Source organism: Haematobia irritans, chromosome 2 (assembly GCF_050003625.1).
Source record: "Haematobia irritans isolate KBUSLIRL chromosome 2, ASM5000362v1, whole genome shotgun sequence".
In the NCBI taxonomy this organism is placed as follows: domain Eukaryota; kingdom Metazoa; phylum Arthropoda; class Insecta; order Diptera; family Muscidae; genus Haematobia; species Haematobia irritans.
Window position 1 is genome coordinate 145,624,927 of NC_134398.1, and position 20,750 is coordinate 145,645,676.

At 30.7% G+C, this 20,750-nt stretch overlaps 1 protein-coding gene across 1 annotated transcript in view; it reads left to right on the top strand.

Annotated features, from left to right (window-relative positions):
• tim (timeless) overlaps positions 1–20,215 on the top strand; it is an 80,819-nt gene extending 60,604 nt beyond the window's left edge. Inside the window, exons 15-16 of the mRNA XM_075296497.1 lie at positions 11,175–11,879; positions 19,521–20,215. Of these exons, the coding sequence (XP_075152612.1) occupies positions 11,175–11,879; positions 19,521–19,590 (775 nt within the window). The 3' untranslated portion in view covers positions 19,591–20,215. The remainder of the gene's footprint in view (positions 1–11,174; positions 11,880–19,520) is intronic.
• Positions 20,216–20,750: the final 535 nt, after the last annotated feature.

Here is a 20,750-nt window from a genome sequence, read left to right on the forward strand (position 1 = left end):
ATGTCATAAAATACGAGTACTAGATTTCTGGCCTCATGTCATAGAGGAGGAAGATGAACATATGTTTTCAGAGCAAATCCATGGTCTAACTGGCATTGACGCCGATGGCCAAGAAAGAAATGGGCTCTATATATTTAATGGTGAAAAATAATGTGATTGTTTTTTTTCAAGTTGTAATCTACTTAAACATTAAGAATTAGATAAAATACAGGCGGGGTCTACATAATACCCCAGGCCAAACCCATAGAAGTGGTATTGCACCATATACCCCAAAAAAACTTTCCTCCCAAACAAAATTTTGGACGAACAAATATCGTTTCCCATTTGCTTTTCGCTAGAAGGAAGTTTGTTTGGATGAAAAGTATATACCTTTTGTGATAAACGTTGATTTTTAAGTGCAAACATATAATGTTCATAAACTAGCATAACATGTTTGGGATATATATGTTAATATGTTAGAACATATTATGTTTGGGACATAAAATGTTTGGATGCAAACATATATCAATTTCGAAATAGCCTATAAACATATATGTGTTTAGAAAGAGAGTATGCTGCAAGTAAAAGAATGCAAGTAACCAATTAGCGCCTTAAGAATATATATACACAAGGAAAATTTCATTAAAATGTTTTCCCATCAGTGTATGCCTAAGGTGAAACATAATATGTTTGAACAATACTAACAATATTTTGTTTGGATCAATCGTGAAAATATATATGCTTGAAGCAAAATGTGTTTGGGGTGGGTTCGGAAACTTCTTAGCCTATCAATGAAAGAGAATAGTTAGTTTTTCAAAAATATTTTTATTTTTCAATATAATCTCCTGAAACTTCAATACACGTACAGTACACGAAATTAATATAGGTTCACCCATAAAATAAGGAAAACTAAAAAAATGGTTTACATGAATTTTATGTTTTCTATTTTTATTTTAGTACTTCATACATATACATAAAATTAACTTAAAATTAGTTCAATTTTCAAGCAAACTAAAATCGTATATCAAACTTAGGAAAACAAGGTACGAAATAAACATAGGTTCAGACTCCTAATCTTCTAAAGAAATACAGAAATGTTTTAACTTAGTAACTGGTACTGCATCCTTTATATTTTATAACATCAAAAATACGATTTTTCATCGAAATAACCAAGTTTTGCAAAACCTCCAAAGGAATTTCGCACATCTTATGGCATTTTTAAGATCAGAAGTAGATTCGTATTGCTTCCCATTGTCATAAACCTTTCTTGCTAAAATTCCCCATAGGTTTTCGATAGGATTGAGATCTGGACTACGTGCGGGCCAATCCAAAAGTTTGATATTTTTAGCAGAAAACCAATCTTTTGTTACACGTGAGTTGTGAATTGCTGCATTGTCCTGCTGCAAAATGAAGTCCGGACCCATTAATGCCTCACCATGCTCCAACAACGATATTTCCAGCATTTCAATATAATTTTCAGATGTCATTCTTGTAGTTATCCAAGCCAGAGGAGGCTTTCCATGGTACGAAAAGGCTCCCCAAATCATGACTGTACCGCCACCAAAAATTCTACACATTCGAATTTGCTTATCTTTACGTATATCACGCCAGTAATACTGGAAACCATCGGGACCGTCTAAGTTGAACTTTTTCTCATCGCTGAACAATACATTTTTCCACTTCTCTCCAAATTCCATATGTTTTTTTGCCCAAATCATGCGTTTCTCCTTATGAACTATAGTTAACGCGGGGCACGCCATTCTTTTCGTGAACACAAGATTTTCTGAGCTCTTTAAAACTTGTTGGACGCGTCTGGTGGTGACTGGAAGATCGAGTTGACTCTTTATTTGCGATGCAAAAACATTTTCTCGGGATGCGGTCCGAATAATTTGCGATTTTTGACGTTTCGAGAGTTTTGGCGTTCGTCCGGGACTCTTTTTCGTACCATATTCTGAGCCTAATTTTATAAAATTGTTAACCACATTTAGAGATCTTCCAATTATCTTTGCAATAGCTCGATTGGATAGATTTTGATCTTTAAAAGCCAATATTTTTCCTCTTTCCTCCGCTGACAAAGGCTTTCCACGGGCCATTTTATTTGTGTGTTTTTGCTCAGCAAGAACAACGAGTACAGAGCCTCAATTCATTGATTACGACAATTTAACAATGTCGAGAAGTAATTAAAAAAAATTGTTCTGTTTGTGCTCTTAAATGTTACATAACCAATATGTAAACTACACTGAACCTATATTTATTTCGTTTGATATTTCGTGCAAAAGCATCAAAACCGTTTGATTTTTGTTGTATGCAGCAAAAACAACAACATATGTAACGGTATCCAATCTAATGCAATGCTAGAACAATTTTATTATAGAAAGAGACAAATATATCTATTTATTTCTAAAAAGAGAACACATTTCTATGTGAACCTATATTTATTTCGTGCACTGTAGTCCAACGTTTTTCTAGCAATTCTATCCCTTGATTAAAATAGTTTTCCTCAAGGTCTTTAAAATAGTGGTTTACAACTGTAATTGCATCTTCATTTGAGGTAAAACGCTTACTAGCAAGGATTTTTTTAGATTTGGGAAAAAGTAAAAGTCACTGGGAGCTAAATCAGGAGAATAAGGTGGGTGGTCAAGCAACTCGTACTTTAATTCGTTGATTTTAGCCATTATTAAAACACTCTTGTGCGCTGGTGCGTTGTCTTGATGAAAAATTATTTTTGTGTGTTGTAAACCAGGACGTTTTTCTCGAACTTGTACATTTAATTGATCCAAAAGTTTGCAATAGTACTCTGAATTTATTGTTTTACCCTTTTGCAAGTCAATCAATAAAATACCTTTGAAGTCCCAAAAAACCGTTGCCATAACCTTACCAGCCGATTGAATTGTTTTTGCCTTCTTTGGGACACTTCCCCCAGCTTCAGTCCATTGTTTGGATTGTTCTTTGGTGGATCCATGTTTCATCAACAGTTATGAAACGACGCTAAAAATCCATTTTATTTCGCTTAAAACGATCCAAGTTTATTGCAGTTAGATCTCAAATCTATTGAACGTTGGTGCTCGTTGAATTATTTACATTTGAGCTCAGAAAAGTGTTATTACTTATGTTTTTCTAAACTGAGATGTCCCATATTTATGGAGTATTATATTAATAATAAACTGGTTAAAGAAGTTGATGAGAAATTGGATCTAGGTGTATTTTTCGACTCCAAATTGTCATTCAATAGACATATAGATTATATAATGCCTCAATCGTATTCATCACTAGCTTTTGTTAAGCGTAACAGTCGGAAATTTAGTGACCCTTACGTGCAAAAAATATTATATTCTTGCTTCGTTATATCAAAGTTAGAATATGCGCACTTGATTTGGAATCCTTGTATGTGCCCACAAGTGAATATAATTGAGAAATTGCAGCGTAAATTTGTAAAATTTGCTCTTATTTCTTTGAACTTCTGTTTGTCTTTGCATGGTTGTTAGAGACCATATACTAACACCATGTACCAAATTTCAGCCGGATCGGATGAAATTTGCTTCTCTTAGAGGATCCGCCAGCCAAATTTGTGGGTTCGTTTATATGGGGCTATACATAAAAGTGGACCGATATGGCCCAATGGACCTACATCAATAGCAACTACTTGTACCAAGTCTCAAGTCGATAGCTTGTTTCGTTCGGAAGTTAGCGTGATTTCAACAGACGGACGGACGGACATGCTCAGATCGACTCAGAATTTCACCACGGCCCAGAATATATATACTTTATGGAGTCTTAGAGCAATAGTTCGATGTGTTACAAACGGAATGACAAAGTTAATATACCACCATCCTATGGTGGAGGGTATAAAAATGGAAATGGAAAAAATGGTTTAGCCTATATTAGGCATTTTTCTCTTAAATTTTTTTATTTGTAATATTTATAACCATAATAAATTAAGAATATAATAAAAGAAAGTTGGGTTCTAACTATAAAGGTTTTCAATTCGTCTCTTAAATGTAAAAAAAATAAAAAATTAAATTGTTCTTTAATTTTAATTTTCCATAATTCACAGATATACGACTTTAACGATTACAATTCTTATGCAAACGTTAATATTTGTTTTTAATATCTCCCAAGTATGGTTGGTCAAGGATACCATAACAATGCCTAAGGTTAGCTTTTCCTCACTCCGTTTTGTTATGATCAAAATTTGTATTAGACAAAAATTTGCTATGTAATTATTTTCCCTTATTTGAAAATCCAAATATTATCTCTTAATAGCCAATTTAAGTCTTTTGTTGTATTTAGCATTACCTTAAATGGTTATACATAATTAATTGTTGGAAGTTTAATATCTTTGGTGAATTCGTTTAAAATTCGCTTTTGTGAAATTTATCTAGCTAATATCTAATTAAATTACAAGCTACACAAAAACAATGCATGCGATATAATCTGCGCATGTGCCACCGCTACTACATAACACTATTAATCTTTTAATAGAATTTAAACATTACTATAGCAAAGGGGTATGAAGTTCAAAACGACAGCGACTACATACAAACAGTGGTGATGACGACTTTTTGACTACTGAGTTCACAGAATGAAATTAATAAAATAATTTACAATATTTAACAACTTTAATATGAATTGAATTGGTTGTTAGTGTGCTGAAACTAGCAAATACTAAAATATTGAAGTGCAGCATAACTAATAGACCCCTAATCATTATTTAGGTTGCAGACAAATTGTCCATTTGTTCGCAAGCTTGCTATGGCATTTGAGTAGCATGTATAGTTTGTTGCAATTAAGTTTTCTTTGGTGATAAATAGCTTTGATTATTGAGAGTGATCATTAATACAATGGACGGTGTACTATTGCAATGGAAAGATGCCAAAATCTTAAGGTGTCAAAAGAGTGATTGTGAATATTTGGCAAAGAGTTGGAAAAATTTACATACAATCTATTAATTAATGTCAACATGAAGATACTGTGTGACTGGTGTACACGCAAAAAAAAATATTATATTCCCCCAAAAGAAATATTAGACAAACTAATATCGTTTGGCACACTTAAAAAAAGGTGAACCCTCCATTTCACTAAAGCCAATTTAACTTTATTTTAGATCATGGTATTATTATGTATGGAGAAAGTTTCCTTTACTCTAATAATTTTCACGTACACACAAAGAAAACGTCATTAAAAGTCAGCCAACGAAAAATGTTCATTGATATAACGAAGCATTTTCATTAATACAATGAAAATATTCGTTAATAGAACGAAACGTTACGTTGATTGGCAGGAAAAAAATTCGTTGTATTAACGAATTTTTTCATTGGCTTTTAATGACACATTTCGTTAATATAACGAAACTTTTTCTATTAGTGTACGTTAGTTAAATTAACTAAAAACCGGGAGAAAAATTTAGACAAATGAAGCATTTACTAAATTCGTTCTTCTAACAACAGATTTTTAAATTTTATTACAAATACGCCCATCTTGAACTTCGTATGGCACTAAAGACATTCTTGCAATTTTAAACTCCATTTTTTTCCTTCAAACTGAAAAATTTTCTTAGGCAAGTGAAAACAAATAATTATGTCTAACATAATATATTTTTTTTTTTTTTAATTTGTCGAAAAATATTTACTTATTTTTGTGATAACGGCGTGATATCAGCATTTCTAATACAGTTTAGTTAAAATTTTCTAAAAATACCCAACAAAACAAATTTGGAAATTGTTCCAAAGGCACTACTTTAAAAACACTTCTAAAACGGTCCTCCCAAAGATGTTCTTCATTTTAACTACACAGGATGTTCTTTTAATTCAATTTTTTATAACTCGCTGTTTTCATATATTTAATGGATATTTTTAACTTTTTTGTTTCAAATGGGTTAAAAACAGAGTAAGAATTAATAAAATGGTACAAATTAATAAAATTTTATCGAAAAAAATGATAAATTCAATCTAGAAAAATTGCGAAAAAAATATAGAATTTAATTATTTGGCAACATATAATTTTTTTTTAATTCACATCCAAAATTCTAAATTCGGATCACACCTTAAGAAGTGGTGCACATTCAGCGCAACGACTATCGAAATGGTAGACATCCGTCCTATAACAAATCCATGTTAAATTCATCGCTTCTGTGCCAATTTTGCACCACTTCCTAATCCAAAACTCCTTTTTTGGCGACGCTCTTTTTTTGGCTGGGTAATCTTATTTTTCTAAAATTAACCAAAATTTTTCTTCCTGGTAGGTTCACTGTTTTTTCAGTGCATTTGCTTTTCGCTGTAAGGAATTTTATTTGGAAGAAAATTACAGAATTTTTGTGATAAATGTTGACTGTTTTTACAGGATATGAAAACAATTTGATACAGACTAACTCAACAATTTTTTTTACCCTAAACCAAATAGTGGTCAGGGTATAATAACATTGATCTGCCAAAAAATGTGCCTACTAGAAATATTTACTTTAGACCCCATAAAATATATATCGATCGACTCAGAATCATCTCCTGAGTCGATCTTGGTGTCCGTCCGGGGTTTTTGAGGCACACGGACGAACGCTAAAGTTTGTAAAAGATGTAAATTTTTATTTTTTCCTTTTTGGCCATTTTGGAACTTTGAGGACTTGTAAGCACGATTGCCACTCGTGCTAAAAATAATCTACCAAAATTTCCATTTTACCAAAAGTATACCAAATTTAAAAAAAATCTTATTTTGAAATTGTTGTCAACATTTTTTTCTATAGAAAATCTTGCCAAAATTTTATTTCTATAGAAAATTTTGTCGAAGCTTTGCTGCTATAGAAAAATTTGTCAAATTTTATCAAAATTTTATTTCTATGGAAACTTATGTCAACATTTTATTTCTAAGATAATTTTGTTAACTTTTATTTCTGCAGAAAATTTTGTCAACATTTTTTGCATATAGAAAATTTTGCCAAAATTTTATTTCTATAAAATTTAAAAAAAAAATGTTGTCAAAATTTTATTTCTATATAAAATTTTGTCAAAATTTTATTTCTATAGAAAATTTTGTCAACATTTTATTTCTATAGAAAATTTTGTCAACATTTTATTTCTATCGAAAATTTTTTGAACATTTTATTTCTTTAGAAAATTTTGTGAACATTTTATTCCTATAGAAAAATTTGTCAAAATTTTATTTATATAAAAAAATTTTGTCAAAAATTTATTTCTATAGAAAATTTTGTCAACATTTTATTTCTATAGTTAATTTTGTCAAATTTTATTTCTATAGACAATTTTTTTAAAATTTATTTCTATGGAAACTTATTTTATTTTTCCATTTTTTTTATTTTATTTTACATTTTATTCATATAGAAAATTCTGTAAACTTTTATTTCTGTAGTATTTTCTACCAAAATTTTATTTTTATAGAAAATTTTGTCAAAATTTTATTTCTATAGAAAATTTTTTCAAAATTTTATTTTTATAGGAAGTTTTATCAAAATTTTATTTTTATAGAAAATTTTGTAAAAATTTTATTTTTGTAGAAAATTTTGTCAAAATTTTATTTCTATAGAAAATTTTTTCAACATTTTATTTTTATAGAAAATTTTGTAAAAATTTTATTTCTATAGAAAATTTTGTCAACATTTTATTTCTATAGAAAATTTTTTGAACATTTTATTTCTTTAGAAAATTTTGTGAACATTTTATTCCTATAGAAAAATGTTGTCAAAATTTTATTTATATAAAAAAATTTTGTCAAAAATTTATTTCTATAGAAAATTTTGTCAAAATTTTATTTCTATAGATAATTTTGTCAAATTTTATTTCTATAGACAATTTTGTTAAAATTTATTTCTATGGAAACTTATTTTATTTTTTCATTTTTTTTTATTTTATTTTACATTTTATTCATATAGAAAATTTTGTAAACTTTTATTTCTGTAGTATTTTCTACCAAAATTTTATTTTTATAGAAAATTTTGTCAAAATTTTATTTCTATAGAAAATTTTTTCAAAATTTTATTTTTATAGGAAGTTTTATCAAAATTTTATTTTTATAGAAAATTTTGTAAAAATTTTATTTTTATAGAAAATTTTGTCAAAATTTTATTTCTATAGAAAATTGTTTCAACATTTTATTTTTATAGAAAATTTTGTAATAATTTTATTTCAATAGAAAATTTTGTCGAAAGTTTATTTCTATAGAAAATTTTGTCAACATTTTATTTCTATAGAAAATTTTGTCAACATTTTATTTCTATAGAAAATTTTGTCAGTTTTTTTTATACCCTTCACCACTACTGTGGTACAGGGTATAATAAGTTTGTGCATTTGTATGTAACGCCAAGAAATAATTGTCATAGACCCATCTTTTAGTATACCGATCGGCTTAGAATTAAATTCTGAGTCGATTTAGCGATGTCCGTCTGTCTGTCTGTATATGTAATTTTGTGCACAAAGTACAGGTCGCAGTTTAAGTCCGATCGTCCTCAAATTTTACATAACGTCTTTCTTCGGGTAGAAGAAAATCGCTATTGATTTTAGAAAAAATCGGTTCAGATTTAGATATAGCTGCCATATATAGTTATCACAGATTTGATCATAATTCACGTATTTATGAACCGAAGTTCTTCAAATTTTGTACATCTGAATGTTTTGTCAGTCCGGTAAAAACTGCCAAATATCAGCTAAATCGGTTCAGATTTATATATAGCTCCCATATATATCTTTCGTCCGATTTGGACTTATATGGCCCCAAAAGCCAGAGTTTTGCCCTGACTTGCTTCAAATTTTGCACAACAAGTACGTTTAATAGTATCGTTAATTGTGCCAAATTTAGTTGAAATCGGTTCAGATTTAGATATAGCTCCCATATATATCTTTCGGCCGATTTGGACTTATATGGCCCCAAAAGCCAGAGTTTTGCCCTGACTTGCTTCAAATTTTGCACAACAAGTACGTTTAATAGTATCGTTAAGTGTGCTAAATTTGGTTAAAATCGGTTCCGATTTAGATATAGCTCCCATATATATCTTTCGTCCGATTTGGATTTATATGGCCTCAAAAGCCAGAGTTTTGCCCTGAGTTGCTTGAAATTTTGCACAAGGAGTACGTTTTATAGTATCGTTAATTGTGCAAAATTTAGTTGAAGTCGGTTCAGATTTAGATATAGCTCCCATATATATCATTCGCCCGATTTGGACTAATATGCCCACAGAGGCAAAAATGCTACTCTGATTTACGTGAAAGTTTGCAGAGGAAGTAGAATTGATTTGAAACTTTGCACAGGCAGTAGAATTAAGGTTCTGCATATGCGTGATTATTTTGGTTGAAATCGGTTCAGATTTTGATATGGCTCCCATATATATCTTTCGCCCGATTTTCCGTCATATGACCACACAGGTCAAAGTTGTTATCCGATTTACGTGAAATTTTGCACAGGGAGTAGATTCAACATAGTAACTATGCATGTGAAATTTGATTGCAATCGGTTCAGATTTCGATATAGATTCCATATATATGTTTTTCCGATTTAGGCAAACCTACCTACATTTTCCTTATCAAATCGCCACTGCTAAGTCGAAAACTTATCAAAATGACTCAAATTTTCCTACTACTCTATTACACATCTATCGACCGATAAATCATAAATACACTTTTGCGAAGTTGCCTCAAAATTGGTTCATATTTAAATGTTTCCTATATTTTTTTACTAACATTGTATTCCACCTCAGCGCATTAGCCGACTTAATTGTAAAATCTATAAGTATTGCAGAACTCTGTACAGATCTGCTCAGATATACAGAATATATGTGTATGGATTCATATAGCATCCAACACATTGGACGGATTTGATATGGTATAGAAAATGTGGACTTACAAAGTGGTGAAGGGTATAATATTTATAGTCGGCCCCGCCCGACTTTTGACTTTCCTTACTTGTTTTATTATACCCTAAACCACATAGTGGTCAGGGTATAATAAGTTTGATCGGCCAAAAAATGTGCCTACCAGAAATATTGATTTTAGACCCCATAAAATATATACCGATCGACTCAGAATCACCTCCTGAGTCGATCTAGCGCTTGGTGTCCGTCCGTCCGTCCGTCTGTCCATGTATTTGTTGTTCACAGGATTCCGGTCGCAATTATTAACCGATTTTGATGAAAATCGGTTAATATGTATGGTTTTTCTAATATTTAGCGTCTTGTAGGGATTTTTTTTATTACAAATTTGTATGTATTACCCACACTAATTTAACGATTTTCTCTTTTTTAATAATGGGCTCAATATTTGTGGCATACTAACTCCGTAGGCGCAATATCAACACAGCCAGTGTTGCTAGAAGTAGGGGAAATTCCCTATATGTATGGTTTTTCTAATATTTAGCGTCTTGTAGGGACGTAGGGCCATAATGTAGGACATTTTCACTCAACACAATTTGTAATAATTTTTACATTTACTAGAGGAGGAAAGTAGAAGCCGGCAAGGCTTTTTCCAAAATTTTATTTTTGTAGAGATTTAACAAAATTTTCTCAAAATTTTATATCTTTGGAATTTTTTCTCAAAATTTTATTTCTATACAATTTATTGTCAAAATTTTTTTTCTATAGAAAAATTTCTCACGAAACTTTGTTTATAGAAACTTTTTCCAAAATTTTATTTTTTTTAGAGATTTAACAAAAAAGATTACTAATTTGGGTAGAATTCTACCAACTGTGGCAACCGTGGTGGTAATACAAATTTATATTCTAAGTTATATACGTTGCATATTCATGTTTTAAGATAATAAAGTACTTAGAACCATTTTTGTTTTGTAAAATTTTTTAAATTTAACGCAAAATATAGTAGGGAAAATTGTTCGGGAATGTATGGGAAAGTAGGGAACTTTTTTTGTCCTTGTAGGGTAAACCGAACATTTTCCCTGGCAACATTGGCTATGAGCTATAGTCAGATTGACACAAAGCACGCATAAACACGTACCCTTTAATTTTCTTAAATATGCAACTGCGGTTTATCTCCCATACCTATATCAATGTTACCCCACAAATGCTTATGATTACTAATTCAGTTAGAGTGGTTTAGGGTATGATATAGTCGGCCCCGCCCGACTTTCTACTTTACTTACTTGTTTTTAATTTTTAGTTGAAAACATAATCGGACAATTTCTTTAAATTGCATTAAATGATTTACATTCACATATGTATTTTGTTTTTTTTTTTCATCTTCCAGTAATGATTCCGATATTTGGATGTCCAACAGCAATGATGGCACTGGCAGCGGTATAGAACCGTCATCATCAACATCTATGACAAGTGCTAGCAGACAGCAGCAACATCAACAGCTTCCAGCATCATTGTTGTCATGTCCATCAATCATTGGTGTAATTGTCCAACAACATGAAATGAACAGCAACACCAATGCTAGCAATGCAAGCATCAAATCCACTGTAACAACATCTACATCATCGGCAACAACAACACGGACGACAACAACAGCGGCAGCAGAAACAATGGCCAATGTAAATAGTAGCAATTCTACTACCATCACCACCACCACAACCATCACCAACATCAACAAACAGCATCAGGAGACAGCAACATCAGCTGCCACTAAACCATCATTAAGCCGTAGTTCAACATTAGATGATGGAACTCCATTGCTATTACCCGCACCTACAACTGGTCAAATATCACCAATTGTCCATATACCGAACCTATTACATAATCTCCAACAGAAGGTAGGCGATCATTTGCTACAAGATCAGCAGCCGGCATTTACGCAGTTGCCATACAGTGATGATGACGATTCAGCAATGAAATCTTTGGAACGCAATGATTCAGTGTCCAGCGGATTTTGTACACGAAGTGGCAGTGGTACTCTAGAGCTGGAATTATCGGCTATGGTAGCCGCAATCTATGAACAAGATATTGCAAAGTAAGTGTTTAGTTCATAACATAGATATTTGAAATGTTTCCAATTCCAGAGGAGAGTTTTTTATACCCTCTATCATATTGATGGGGGATATGTCAAATTTGTCGTTCTGTTTGTAACAAATCGAAATAAAAATTCTCAGACACCATAAAGTATATATATTCAGGTTCGTAATGAAATTCTGTGTCGATCTAGAAATGTCAGTCCGTCAGTTTGTTGAGATCATGCACTGAAAAAACAGTGAACCCTTTTCCATTGCAAAATGAACTAAACTGTAGTAATATTGACCATGATTTAGCCCTTAAGATTTTTTTCAACTTGTCTAGTTTATAATTCTCTTAAATTTTAGTTCATCTATAACATTGTATTTTAGTTCATTTTTACAACACCATAACATTTATATACCCCTACCAAGTTAAAAAGTCAGTATTATTTTCGTTTACTTGCTTATTTTGTGAGAAACCCGATAATAAAAATTGGTTAACAGTCTCTTTAAAATGTCGACGACTAAACTATTTTTAAATCAATCATTCCACATTACAGAGAAATTAAATAATTAAAGGAACAACAACCCGTTTTACTATTATGAAAATGTTCATACATTAAAATTAAACTTTCTTTAAGCAAAAGTACTTTATTATAAAAACTTATGACGAAAGTTCTTAATACAATGTTTTTTATGAATATGAATTATGACCACGTGGAACAGAGAGTAGTTCATTTGAACTCGCTGTTTGGATATTTTGACTTATCCTTTTTTTATTCATCGTAGGTAATTTTTTTCACATATGTTGCTGGAAAAAAATGGAAGCAATAATGAAAAATTGTTAAAAATTAACACCATGTAATGAAATATGATTTTTTAATTACTCATTTTAGCTTGTAACTTACCATATTTGGGGGCATTTTATCAAATGGTGTAAGGAATTCAACTTTTCTTTGGAAAACGTATCTCATAAAATTTGTACCTGCAACAATTAGAGAAATAGTGAAGTATTCTATATAAACTCATGAACGTGTGTTGTTATCGATGTGAAGGATATAATAAACTAAATATTCTAGTTGAAAGAAAGCCAAAATTTTAATATAAAACTTACCAATTCTCTATTAAATTGTACGCTGAGGGGAAATATAAAAAGTTGTCCAAATTTATTTGGGTTACTCTGAAATTAAATATTTATTTTTTACATTAAATAATATTATTAAATAGGATTCCAAAAAATCTAATGACAAAAATTAAAAATACGCATAAAACAAACCAAATATTCTGGTTAACCCTAGACAGTCACCATTCGTCAAACTGACGACACGTAATTTCATTTTCGATTTAAAATGCATTTTAGTCTACTGGAAAATGGTAAATTTAAGTTATACTAATTCGACCGTTTTATGAATTTTTGTTTTATACTAATTAAAACCAAATTGAATAAGAAAATAAATTCAAGTTTAGTTCACTTTTTCGCTCACGATGAAAATTATAGCGTCTTGAAATGAGCCGTAGTCAAAATGACGAAGGATGACGTTAATGTACAAAAAATAAGCATGGCTGTCCAGGGTTAAAGAGTCCTTACCAATTCACTATTAAATTACAAGCAAAGGAGTACAAACAATTTTTCCAAATTTTTAAGGGGTTATTCTGAAATTAAATATTTGTCTTTTACATTAAAAATATTACATTGCTTTCCAAAAAAATTGATTAAAGAAATACTAAAATAAGGTAATGTTTTTAATTTTGATGATAAAAAGGTCTTAAAAACGTAAATATTCTAGTTGAAAGAAATCAAATTTTTAAAAGAAAACTTACCAATTCTATATTTTTTTATTTGTTCGAATCCATCTGGAATTGCTCTGAAATTAAATATTGCTTTTACAACAAAGAAAAACATTAAACTGGTTTCCAAAAAAAAAAATAATGAACAAATAATAATGTACATAAAAATATTCTTTTTAAAAGAAAGCCATATTAAAAAAATACTTACCAATTTATGACTAAACTATACGTTGAGATATAAAAAAATTTACAAATTCATCTGGAATTGAATATTAATTTTTTACATTGAATAATAAACATTTTCAATGCACTTTCAATTTCAACATATTTTCCTAAATATTCGTAATAATTTTTTTCTAAACTACCGATAATATACCGATAAATATGAATAACTTTCATTTATAAGGTTTAATAAACAAACACCAATATATGTCTCAAAAATCCAAAATATTCCATGCCTTTATCTTCCCTTTTCCCTTGTTGCATACATGCTTAAAAGATGCAACAGCCCACGCCAACGCCAACTACACAACTGAAGTATGCCAAACAAAACCAAGCAAAGCCAAAACATTCCTACAACAACAACAACAACACATGTGCCTTTATTGAAAACAACACCTCATCTAGCCAAATAAACTATCCGCGAATAACAAACACACACACACACACAAACCACTGAAAGAACAAAAATAAAAACAACCCCACGCTCAGATATACACAACATCCCCATCACTCCCTACCATTTCTCATTATTGCATTGCATGCTCTCACTCTCAAAAAAATGTCAAGTAACATCATCTTTACATTAAACATATTCCACTTTGACGAGAAAGATCTCTGTACTATGCATTAGTTCATCGCATCTGCCCGCAATTTACTCTGAAAACAATACTCCTCAATGCATATCAGTATAAGAACGATAAAACGTTTAACTTAAAATTAGCAAAAACTTCATGAAATGATATCTACCCATTTTTGACGAAAATGTCTATAAATTTAATTATATGTGAACTAAAAATATTTCATTGAGAAATGTTGTACCAACTATTATTAACTATAGGAATTGTCAGTAAGAAATTGCTATCCACTTTCAAGTTCATTTTTCGTAAAAAAATATTTTCTCATACAAAAAATCCTTTAATAAATTGCACTTATTATTTAGAAAATACTTTACATTTCACAAGTAGTTTTATAGCATGACAAACGAATTTTTAACTACCAGTTAAGAAATTTTTTAAAGAAATTTCCATCGTATTTTGTAGGCCATGAACTAAACGATTGCTACTTAGAATTTGTAAAATTTCCTTTCGAGTAGTTAATTTTCGTTGAAGATACGAAATATGAACTAAAATTCTGGAAAATTCTTGTAATAAATTATTGTAAAAATCTTCTTAAATTTACGAGACACTTTTTTTTCTGTGTGCTAACTTCCGAACAAAACATGCTATTGACCTCAAACTTGATCCAAGTAGTTGTTCTTGATTTAAGTCGGACTAATTTTAGACCACAGACTTAGTTTGCGGAGCCTCTTAGAGGAGCAAATATCATCCGATCCGGTTAAAATTTCGGTATATGATGTTAGTCTATGGCCTCTAACAGCCGTGCAAAAACTGGTCTATATATGAAGGTATGGGTATAACCTTCATATAAACCGATCCCCAGATTTTATTTCTTGAGCTTCCTGGAGAAGCAAACTTCATCTGATCCCTTTGAAATTTGGTAAGCGATCTCAATTACTGTTTTCTACTAATCACGCAAAATCTGGTCCATCTCGGTGCATAAGTATATATTGCCCCGATATAAACTGAACGCCAAATTTGACTTCTTAACCATCGAGAATGACCAATTTTCATATGATCCGGTTGAAATTTGGCGAAAAGTGGTTCATATCGGTTCATAATTATTTACACACTGCATACACTCAAAAAAAAAAAAAAAAGGCTTACATGGATCCAAAGGTTTTGACCTTCCCTTAAGGATTTTGGTATTGATTCCGAGCCCAAGATGCGGCTTCTTTAAAATAAAGAAATTTTCTAGCGACCAAAAAAATTAAAATTACAAATCGCATTTATCGAATTTTCATTCTATTTTTCCGGTATATTAATAAAGCTATTCGCGTATAAACAAATGTCAGTTTAAAAATCCAAATTATAACGGATACTTCAAAGTAAAAAATATTTTCTTAATACCAAAAAAACTTTAAAACAAAGACGCTAAATCCTCAAAATAAGTCTTAGCCTATATTTGCAGCGTTTTTATCTTAAATCTAAAGTTTCAATATTTCAGTTAATTTAAGGACAATTTCTTTAAATTAAAAATGTGTTTCTTTTCTTTAAAGAAAATTAGCCTTAGTTCAAAGATATGAGACTTTAACGGAGGAACCCAAATTTGCAAAATTTGTGTCCTAAATTTAATGAAAAAAAATTTTGAAGCAAAGATTATAAACTTTATTTTAATTAAAATTTCATTGTTTTAAAGAAATTTGTCCTTAATATTTGGTAAATTTCGCATCTTAAAATTTAGGTTGCGTAATCTTTAATATCACGTAAATATTTTTATCAGTATAAAATATTAACGTGATATTGAAGATTATGCAACCTACATTTTAGGATATGCTATTTAGGCAATATTACGGGCAAATTCCTTAAAATAATGACATTCTAATTAAAAGAAAGGTTAAAATCTCTGCTTGAAAATATTTTTCATTAAATTTAGGACACATATTTTTGAAATTGGCGTCCTTCCGTTACAGTAGTATGTTCTTTATATAACACCAATTTTTCCTAAAATAAAGAAACACATTTTGGATTTAAATAAATCATCCTTAAATTAAATGAAATATTTAATCTTTAGATTTAAAATAAAACCGTTCAAATATAGACTTAGGACTTATTTTGCGGATTTTGTATCTTTGGTCTAAAGTTTTTTTTTTTTTGGAATTCAGAACACATTATTTACTCCCAGCAAAAAACTTTGGAAGTTCTTCTAAAGGTACAACTGTAAAAGCACTTCCAAAAATGTCCTCCCAAAGATGTTCTTTATTTTAACTACACAGGAAGTTCTTTTAATTCAATTTTTTATAATTAGCTTTTTTATATTTTAAATGGGTAATTTTAACGTTTTTTGTTTCAAATAGATTAAAAACAGAGTAAGAATTAATAACATGGGACAAGTTATTAAATTTTTGTCGATAAATCCATTCTAGAAAAATTGTGAACTTTTGCAAATATTTGAGGTTAAACGTTTCAGACAAACGTTAGAATGCATTAAAAATCTAAAAAAAATATTTAAATGGCAAAATATCACAAAATTTTTTAATTAACATCCACAAAAATTAATTCAGATCACACCCTAAAAAGTGATTCAAATTCAGTACAACGGCTGTTGAAATGGTGGACCTCCGTCCTGTGACAAGCCCTGTTAAATTCATTGCTTCTGTGCCAATTTTGCATCACTTCCGGATCCAAAAAGAACGTTTTCACTACTTTTTTGGCGACGCTTTTTTTGCTGGGCTTTGAAGAATTTGTTATAATTTTGATTTTAAACTGGATTTTGTTGTTGTTTGTAATTAAATTTAAAAACCGTTTTCATTGATTTTCATTTTTTCTCGGTTTTTAACTGTTTTTGGCAAAAACCCTAAAAACAGGGTTTTTAAAAGTTTGTTTTTTCGTATAAACCAAAAACCATTTGTTTTAAAAAATCATTCGATTAATTAATATCGTGATTGAAGCAAACAACAAGTTTTTTAATTTTTTTTTTTCAATTTAAAAATTTGTTGAACCAAATAAATTTTTAAATGATTTTTTTTTTAATTTAAGTAAAATTTTAGTTGGAAATATTTAAGTGATATTTTCTTTGTATGCATGGTAACCTATTTATCAGCTCTAATTATTGATTCAATCATAAACAAGTATATACGGCCTTAAGTTCGGACAGGCCGAAGCTTATGTACCCTCCACCATGGATTGCGTAGAAACTTCTTCTAAACACTGCCATCAACAATCGAATTACTTGAGTTGCGGTAACGCTTGCCAATGGCAAGGTATCTTAAAACCTCTTAACACCGTCTTCTAAATTGTAAGTTAGTACATTAAACTAAAAAAAAAACAGATTAAATACGTATATAATCCAGATTGACTAAATTTTCTATAGAAATAACATTTTGACAAAATTTTTTATAGAAATAAAATTTTAACAAAATTTTTTCTAGAAACAAAATTTTGACAAAATTTCCTATTGAAATGAAATTTTAACAAAATTTTCTATAGAAATAAAATTTTAACAAAATTTTCTATAGTAATAAAAATTTGACAAAATTTTCTATAGAAATAAAATTTTGACAACATTTTCTATAGAAGTAAAATTTTAACAAAATTTTCTATAGACATAAAATTTGGAAAAATTTGTTTTCTATAAAAATAAAATTTTGGTAGATTATTTTTGGCTCGAGTGGCAACCACGATTATGAACCGATATGGACATTTTCTATAGAAGTAAAATTTTGAAAAAATTTTCTATAGACATAAAATTTGGAAAAATTTGTTTTCTATAAAAATAAAATTTTGGTAGATTATTTTTGGCTCGAGTGGCAACCATGATTATGAACCGATATGGACCAATTTTTGTGTGATTGGGGATCGTCTATATAACTATAGACCGATATGGACCAATTTTGGTATGGTTGTTAACGGCCATATACTAACACCACGTTCCAAATTTGAACCGGATCGGATGAATTTTGCTCCTCCAAGAGGCTCCGGAGGTCAAATCTGGAGAACGGTTTATATGGGGGCTATATATAATTATGGACCGATATGGACCAATTCTGGCACGGTTGTTAGAGGCCATATACTAACACCATGTTCCAAATTTCAACCGGATCGGATGAAATTTGCTTCTCTTCGAGGCTCCGCAAGCCAAATCTGGTGATCGGTTAATATATAATTATGAACTGATGTGGACCAATTTTTGCATGGATGTTAGTGACCATATACTAACACCACGTTCAACATTTGAACCGGATCGGATGAATTTTGCTCCTCCAAGAGGATCCGGAGTTCAAATCTGGAGAACGGTTTATATGGGGGCTATATATAGTTATGGACTGATGTGGACCAATTTTAGTATGGTTGTTAGAGACCATATACCGGATGAAATTTGCTTCTCTTTGAGGCTTCGCAAGCCAAATCTGGGGTTGGTTTATATGGGGGCTATATATAATTATGGACCGATATGGACCAATTTTTGCATGTTTGTTAGAGACCATATGTCAACACCATGTACTAAATATCAGCAGGATCGCATGAAATTTGCTTCTCTTTGAGGCTCCGCAAGCCAAATCTGGAGATCGGTTGATATGGTGGCTATATATAATTATGGACCGATGTGGACGAATTTTTGCATGATTGTTAGAGACCATATACCAACACCATGTACCAAATTTCAACCGCATCGGATGAATTTTGCTCCTCCAAGAGGCTCCGCAAGCCAAATCTGCATATACCATCCGACCTACATCAATTTGCAATACCATCCGACCTACATCAATAGCAACTACTTGTGCCAAGTTTCAAGTCGATAGCTGGTTTCGTTCGGAAGTTAGATTGATTTCAACAGACGGATGGACAGACGGACAATGCTAGATCGGCTCAGAATTTCACTCCGACCCAGAATATATATACTTTATGGGGTCTTAGAGCAATATTTCGATGTGTTACAAACGGAATAACAAAGTTAATATACCGCCCCATCCTATGGAGGAGGGTATAAAAAAAACACTTTTTGTTTTATATTTAACTGCCATATTTGGGGTTTGATCAACTTGAAAGACTGTACTAACCTCAATATTTTTTCTTTCTTTTTATTTCTTACAGCAGTGACAGTGCATCAGTGGCTTCAGATTTAACACGAATGTATGTCAGCGGTGAGGATGATGATCAATAAATAGGAGTGCTTAGCTGACACTAGTACACCCTCTATTAGTATCTGAAGCATTGGCGTAGCTAGGGGGGTGCCGGGGGGGGCTATGCCCCCCCAGAATAGATCTTGCCCCCCCAGAATAATCAAAGCTACAGTTGTTTTATATTTTAATTCAAGCTTTGCGATGTGTTTAATCCAATTAAGATTGTGGCAGAGAGTGTATGTTAAGCATATTTTTTAGTATTGATATTTACATTACAACTAAAAACACGTAATAAAAACACTAAAAGGAAACTTGAGAAGCACATTTTCAAAAATAGTCAATTTATAACTACGTTGATTAAAATCATGAATCGTCACATGCCCAATTTACCATCTAAAATCGTCAAAATCACGAAAAATCCACAGAGTTGGCACCGCTGCTCTCAACAGTTGCTTTGTTGTATTCTGTTCTCACAGAATTTTTAAAAACTAATCGAAGATAGACGTTTTATAATATTCAATTTATTTTTTGCCTTTTATTTAATTTTTTATTCTTAGTATTTTTTATACACGATGAATATGTTAAGTTTATGTTTTGCTTTATGATTTCTAGTCCTGTTTTAAAACACACATTTTAAATAAAATATTTTTCAAACACATACTTAAAGCAATGCTTTTATTTTTTGTTATATTAAATAATGGTAAGTTGCTATTTGATTATTTATAGCGGTGTCGTGGAACCGGCTCCCACACACAATAAAATATTTTTTGTCTTCAACCATGAAATTAATTGATCTAATTAATTATACCCTTCACCACTACTGTGGTACAGGGTATAATAAGTTTGTGCATTTGTATATAACGCCAAGAAATAGTGGTCATAAACCCATCTTTTAGTATACCGATCGGGTAAGAATTAAAATCTGAGTCGATTTAGCGATGTCCGTCTGTCTGTCTGTCTGTCCGTCCGTCTGTCTGTATATGTAATTTTGTGCACAAAGTACAGCTCGCAATTTAAGTCCGATCGTCCTCAAATTTGGCATAGGGCCGTTTCTTGAGACAGAGACAACTGCTATTGGTTTTGGAAAAAAATCGGTTCAGATTTAGATATAGCTGCCATATATAATTATCTACGATGTGGTCATAGTTAGCGTGTTTATCAACCGATTTTCTTGAAATACTGTACATCCAAATATTTAATG